This window comes from Pteropus vampyrus, unplaced genomic scaffold, assembly GCF_000151845.1.
Source record: "Pteropus vampyrus isolate Shadow unplaced genomic scaffold, Pvam_2.0 Scaffold42, whole genome shotgun sequence".
Taxonomy (NCBI): Eukaryota; Metazoa; Chordata; class Mammalia; order Chiroptera; family Pteropodidae; genus Pteropus; species Pteropus vampyrus.
This window is the reverse complement of record NW_011888823.1, coordinates 80,788-88,202: the sequence shown is the minus strand read 5'-3', so window position 1 is coordinate 88,202 and position 7,415 is coordinate 80,788. Positions and strand designations below refer to the sequence as shown.

The following is a 7,415-nucleotide window of genomic DNA, read 5'->3' as shown; positions in this document are numbered from 1 at the left end:
GAAGTTTAAGAAAACCTTTTAAGGGCTTCAAAACCCTTTTTTTTTTTTTTTTAAGAGAGTTACTTTGCCCTCCTTAGCTAGAATCCCCCAAGCCCTTCCTTAGCATCCTTTGTCTACGGTGTTCTAAAACTGGGGCCAGAAAAAGTGACCAACAAAAACTGAGCAGTGTGTGTCCTAGAAATGGAGTATGTGTCTGGCCTGATTTCAATAGGAGGGAGGACGGTCCATTCCAGGTCAGCTATGTCCTGCTGTGTGAGATGGACAAGTTATTGACCTTTTCAGGCCCCAGTCTCCACATTTATAAAATTCTGCTTATAATATCCCTTATTCAGCTCTTGGGAAAATTAACTATGAAAGTCTGTGAAGAACGCAGCTCATTCTTTCTATTACTCACTCAACAAACATTTCTCAAAGGTCTACTGTGGGCCAGGTACCATTTTAGGTTCCGGGAACAAAACAGTGCACAATCATTTATGGTTCCTCATAAATTTAAGATAGATCATGACATAGGGCTCCCCAAATATTGCCTTTTTTCGTTTCTCTAACATTGTTTAATATTTATGCTAAGCGAATGCTTGCTAATTATAGGCACTGTTCCAAGCATTTTGCACATGTAATCTTATGATAAACAAGTAGAACTTGCAGGGTGTCATCATAAAGCAAATCGTTATAGTGAATCCCATTACTTCTTCAGACTCATTCTCTAGGGCCAATTCCTCCCCTGTCCCGTGGTGGGAATCTGGGGCAGATCCCACGACTTTTTGGATCACTCTTAGGTAATAAAAATCCCCTGGCTGCTCTAGTCTCCCCAGATAGCCCCAGTTTAGTAATTAAAATGTCCACTCCCATATCATGGTTAAAACTTCTCAAGTTCACTTAGAGTTAAAGCTTCTTCTGCCACATTCGCTCTCCCCCTTCATTTGTCTCCATCTCCCTTGGGCCTTGGACAGACTGGAAGTCATTGGTGGGCAGGGACATAACTTCTGACCTCGTTCCTGGCACGTGGGGAAAGCATCGCCTCCTTCGGCCCCTGGCTGCCATCTTGGATGGGAACTGGCCTGTGTCCCAGGTCTGTGAGCTCTCCTCCTGTGTGGCCTACATCTGGCCTACTGGAAGCACTCCAATGCCGAGAGTAGGAAAATAAATAATCTGCTTTCTCCTGACAAGCTCTGGGAGCGTGGGTTTCCTTAACTCAGCAACCTCTGTCCAGAGCTGGGGCTAGACACAGTCTCCACCCTTCGGATTTTTCCAGGTGTGGGTATGACCCTAATTCTCTGTGTTCAGCAGGTTGCAGGATACAAGGACACTTGGACTCTCCCCACATCCTCTCCTTTTACCTATTACAGTTCCAGGGCAGAATGCTGTGCCTAAACACTCACTAACTAGAGGAGATGACATGGTGTAGTGGTTAGACCTGAAGCCTCTGGGTTCAAAGTCTCAAAGTGGGGTTCCAGTGCCAGCTTGGTTCTGTACTAGCTGTGTGACCTAGGGGCAGACTACTCCAGGCACCTCGTGCTTCAGTTTCTTTATCTGCAAGGTAGGAATGATAATAGAGCTTACCTCACAGGCTTTTTAGGAAGGTCGAATAAGATAAAATTTATAAAGTTCTTACAGCAGTTCCTGAGACACTTTAGGTATCGCCTAAGTATTTGTTAAATATCAAGTGAAAAAAATGTTTGAATAATAAATAACCAAGATGAGTTAATGGCAACTTTACCAGGCACTCTTTTTTAATTTCAGGAGTTCTGGGTTCTTCTTGCCTAATCAATTTTGCATGACGTCCAAGCAGAATCTGCCTACAGCCACATCCCCCTGAAACATAGCTGGTGTCGTAGAGTCTGGAGGTGTCAGTAAGCACTGTACAATACCCAGGCCTGTCTTATTCCAAGCGCTAGGAATGCCAAAATGTATGTGTCTAGGGAGGGTGACTCAGGGAATTAGAAGGAATGACCACAGCAAGAGTTCCCAGATACGGTTTTCCAGAAAGGGTTTCTGGGAAAAGCAAATTCACGGGTGGGCATCGAAGGTTTCATTTTGCCATACTCTGCCAGCTCTGCAGCCTGCCTAGCCTACATCTTGTGTTGCTTTGTTACTTACTGTGTACGCAGGAGAGGGATATCCTCATGAATTATGGGACAGTCTGAATATCTCGAGACAGTTAATTATCCTACTCTTGACATGCCTGAGGAAGCTAAACTGAAACACAGAGAAATCATGCAGCTTAGCCAGTCACGTAGCACGGGTGAGCCCAGGCTGGGTCAGATCTCCGGACTCAAACTTAGGTTTAATTCGATGAGATTCACTGTGTGCTGTTATTCCAGCACGAACTTAGTCTAGTCACAGACGCGGCTAACCTAATTTCAGAGATGTGTGGCCAGGGTCATCTGGTGAAAATGACATTACCAGGAAATTAAGACTCTCAAAGTTCTGGAAAAAGTTGTGTGTCAGGATAAAGTAGGAGAGAAAAAAGACCAGGAATCAGCTGTATACATAAGCAAAAGGAAATTGTTTTACTATGGAAAATACGGAAATAGGATGAAAGTATCACTCCTTCACTGATACCTTCTAGAACATACTAAGGTTGCTGCAATCTCCAGGATTTAAGTTAGTATGACTTCAGAGGAAACAATTTATAATTGCCCGTTTGTATTTATGTTTGAGTAACTGGCTGTCTAAGAATTCACTTTCTTGAGAAAAAGTTTTATGAAGACTCTAATGAAGTTGGAAAAATACCCATCTTTCCTATCCTTTCTCAGTTTGCTGGTTCCCAGTGAGTGAAACAAAAGGAAGTGGAAAGAGATCCGGAATCGTAGAGACCCCGGTTCAAATTCTTGTTCTATTTCTCACAGTATGGTCTTGAGCCAATTGCTTAGCCTGTCTGATCTTCAGTTTCTTTATCTATGGAATAGATATAATAATAGCAAACTTATAGGATTGAAGCAAGCAAAACCACCAAATGCCTGGTATGTAACAGATACTTAGGTCCCGACTATAGCATATCTTAGATTCATTTAAAATACCAGTTCAAAATGGATTTATCAAGAGTATGACATTGTTGCCAGGATAGACAGGTTGATCCAGGAACAGAATAAAGACCTCACAAATAGATGTGCACATATATGGTAAACTGATTTTGACAAAAGTTCCAAGATAGTTCAATGGGAAAAGGACAGTCTTTTCGACAAATAGTGCTGGAATGACAGGCCATCCGCTTGCAACAAGTAAATGAAACTTGACCCATACTTTGCATCCTATACAAAAAATAACTTGAAATGGATCATAGACCTAAATGGTGACGCTGAAGCTATAAAACTTTCAGGAGAAAAATAGGGCAAAACTTTTTAACCTTGGGTTAGATAAAAATTTCTTAGGATACAAAAAGCACAAATCATAAAAAATTTCGATAAATTTCACTTCCTCAGTGTTAAGAAACGTTTGCTCTTCAAAAGAAAATGAAAAAGCAGGCCGCAGACTAGGAGAAAATATTTGTAAAATATATTTATTTCTTTAATGTTGCTGTCTCCTGAGTCTATGGCACGGAGTAGATGGAAGTAATAATTCTCGTGTGTCCCCATCCTCTCCCTGACAGATGCTTTTCCTTCCTCTCTGACTATTTATGCCCCTCTTCACGACCAGAGTTCTCATAATACTGTTACGAGCGAGGGCTGGGGAGAAGATTGAGCTATGTGTTATGACATCGCAAGGTTCACATCTTAAATTCCATTCTTGGCAGATGAGAAAAGAGCAACAATAAAAGATCCGGAGACAGGCACATGCCCAGCAGGAAACAACCTGAAGCTTTTGGAAGCAACACGGCACGCTCGACAATGAGGACAAAAAGCATAGATCGAGCATGCGCGTTCCGCCGGACACGGCGTTACTTAAGCGCTATCCTTGCATCAATTCATTTGACTGTAGGGGAAACAGCCATGCACGACGACAGCCCTGAGTCCCAGAGGAAGCAAGGACACCAAATAGGCATCTGGTGGAGTTTCATTCGTGCTGTTCCCTCCCTTCGGTCTGCAATGGATTTTGTTTTTCCCATATTTCCGAATTGCTTTGTCCTTCAGACATCGTGGTAGATTTATCCATGTCTTTCCTTGGTTTTGCTGTCTTGGGACCGTTGGCTCAATGTAGGGGATTTATCTTGTTTGAAACTTTAAGCTCTGTTTGGCTTCCAGGCACCAAGCTTTGTACTTTCTTTCTCTTTAATTCTGGTAACTCCTTTTTCCCACCTCCTTTTGCTTCCTCGAAGCTTGCATTTGCGGTGTTTGACCAGCCTTGGTCAAACATTATGAATTATGAATCTCATATGTGATTATGAATCTCATATGTCCCGAGGTACATAATCAACGATATTAGGATCAACAATCAACACGCGTGGCTCTCATGGGTCTCTCTTTTCTAGTGTCTTGACAAACCGCTGGAGGCATGACTGAAGATGGAAGTCTTCAGGTACTTAACAATGAATGCAAATTGAAAAGGTCATGTCTACCTTGGCCAAGGTAGATGTGGAGCTTTTTAGGTGTTGATATAACTGTGGGGACATCTTTATTGGTGAGTGATGGTCCAGCGTATGGATGATCTTGGTGTTGGAATGTCAGCAGTTGATACCTCTGAGCCAGCTGGGGACTCATGGGTGAGCACAGCCCCAAACATAAGGTGAGAACACAGCAGCATGTGCTCATCATCCTGCTCTTTCACAGGTATCCTAAAAGAATTAGGGGCAGGTGCTAACCCAAGTGGGCTCATGTAGCAACACTGAAAGTCTCAGTGCCCAGTGCCCATATATATGTTCCAGACGGGGCAAAGGGGTGTCGCTACACTTCCCCTCGGCTTCAATTTAAAAACAGTTGAACCACGAGATCTGTTTTCTCTAGTTTCCCTGATGGTCTGGCTGCAATCTACGGGCCACAGATGACTGGCGGGGGTGGGGGTGGGGCAGGATGTGCAGAGCCCTCCTCCCCATCTACTTCCACTTAGAACGAGAGCCTCTCAGAATAAACATCCCGGGAAGCAGATGGACTGACATCAAAGCTTGCAGTTCTTTTTCCAATTTTGATCGCAGCAACCATTTTTCACTCAGGGTCTGCATAGGTTTTAAAAGCTTGAACTGTGCTCAGCTGCTCACCAGAAGAATTCCTGCTCCTCCTGTGACCGGGCAGAGACAGCCAAGAGATGTGGGGATGGTCTCCGTATGACGCTACGACGAGCAGCTGTGCCCGGGGAGCTGGAGCAAAACCTGCCACAGTACCTTGCACTGTAACCCGTTTCCATTTCATGCAGACTACTGAAAAGAATCTGGAAGATATACTTATTAATTATAAAAAATACATTAAGGAGCCTGATGTGAAAGACAGGTGCCATCTCTCTGTGTTTGTAAAGGTCTAACCGCTACCAGGCAGCCTTTAATCTCAGAATGATTAAGCTAACTGGGACTCATAAGGCCACACAGTTTTCATGATTCTACACATTGAAGCCCCCCTAGGTCTCACCATTTAACAGACCAGGACTCTGAGGTGCAGAAAGATTCAGTGGAGCTTTTTTTTAAATTTGCATAGTTAGCGGAAGAACAGAAACATACACCCTAGTTTTTTGACAGTAAATCCTGCACTTTCGTGGCTTCCAAATGTCTTTTATCCAGATTACAGTATTTGACTGTCTCTGAAAATCTGCAGATGGCATCATGGTTATTAGACCACAGGGAGATGAAACATAAACTAATATTCAATGAGAGTGGACTTTGGGGTACCAGTTCTAACCCGGCACATTCTTTTCTCCACTTTCCCTCATTATCACGGCCACCCCAAAAACTGGCTCAGAGCGGGGGAGCGAGAAGCAGTTCCCGCTTCCTTCCCCGTGTCTCGTCACAGCTGCAGAGTCAGTGTGTTCAGCTGCAGTGCTTTGAGTTCGCTGTTCACTCTGCCACAACCAACCTCTGTTGTACATTTTCCTCCCGGAACACGTGACGATGCATTTCTTGACTATATATCTCGACTGCAGCAGCAGAGTTGTCAGAGCTCTGAGCCCCACACAGAGGAAGAACGCTCTTGGACTTAGCGGTTTAAGAAGTCAGGATTTGGGACGCATTTGCCAGCCTTAGGTAAGTTAGCGATGTTACTTGGCTTCAGAGACGTTTGAAAGAAGGTTGTTCCTAGCAGTCGGTACATGAAGTTTTCCTTTCCTTTCTTTGTTCTAAGGAAACTTTGTTTTGAATTAAAAAACAGTTGTAAGTTTGAGTAAGTGGAGTGTAAACTTTCTTTTTTCTGTTAAAAAGAATTCCCCAGTGATCACAACGTTACTTATTTTCTCCGTGCTCCTTTGTCTTATATTGATTTTTTCCTCTGTTTTTTAAAATTGTAAAAGCTTTTTACACGTTCAGTCTCTGAAATGCAAACATGATGGACATGTATGCATTGAAAAATCAAAGTTCTTCTTACATTCCCCTACCTGCCCCTGGCTTCTCCCTCACGTACTACAGCCCCTCGGAGCTAACCCCCGTTCGCTGTTTGGTGAGACCTCCTACCACTCTTTCTCCAAGCATTTATGAGCAGTTCCCACGTTGCAATTCCACAAACCTCCTGCTCTCCCTCCTCTCTGTACCCCGGATGGCGGGAGAGTTCTAACCTGCAGGTTTCTCCCCAGATCCTGGCTGTGTGAGCCGTGCTTCAATGCTGAAGATGGACCCTCTGAACAGCACGCACCCCAGCACCGAAGCCCCTGGCAGCCCCCTGCAATCCCACGCTCCCAGCAGCGGTGGCAACGGTAACGAATACTTCTACATCCTGGTGGTCATGTCCTTCTATGGCATTTTCTTGATCGGAATCATGCTGGGCTACATGAAATCCAAGAGGCGGGAGAAGAAGTCCAGCCTCTTGCTCTTGTACAAAGACGAGGAGAGACTCTGGGGGGAGGCCATGAAGCCGCTGCCGGTGGTCTCGGGCCTGAGGTCGGTGCAAGTGCCCATGATGTTCAACATGCTGCAGGAGAGCATGGCGCCTGCCTTGTCTTGCACCCTCTGCTCCATGGAAGGGGACAGCGTGAGCTCTGAGTCCTCCTCGCCGGATGTGCACCTCACCATCCAGGAGGAGGGGGCTGATGATGAGCTGGGGGAGACTTCCGAGACGCCCCTGAACGAAAGCAGTGAAGGGTCCTCGGAGAACATTCATCAGAATTCCTAGCACCCCCAGGGCCTCTGGAGGTGGCCCCATCAGCCAACACCCTTAAGAAGAGGGACACTTTTCGTGTCAGGTTTCACTTATGCAGTGCAGCTGCCACTTTGAAGAGACCCTCGGCAAGCCCCTGAAGGGGGCTGGTAGGAGGCAGCGCTCAGCCGGAGCCAGCAGCAGCCAGCAGCAGCCAGGAGTCATGATGTGCCCGTGCCGCGCTGAGGACCCGCCACCGCGAAAGCCCTG

At 45.4% G+C, this 7,415-nt stretch overlaps 1 protein-coding gene across 1 annotated transcript; it reads left to right on the top strand.

The window, feature by feature from the left end:
• The first annotated feature begins 5,971 nt into the window (after positions 1 to 5,971).
• On the top strand, positions 5,972 to 7,181 carry KCNE4 (potassium voltage-gated channel subfamily E regulatory subunit 4). The gene is given in 2 exon segments (XM_011358509.2): positions 5,972 to 6,107; positions 6,634 to 7,181. Coding segments are annotated over 2 exon segments (684 nt in total).
• The last annotated feature ends 234 nt before the right edge of the window (positions 7,182 to 7,415 follow it).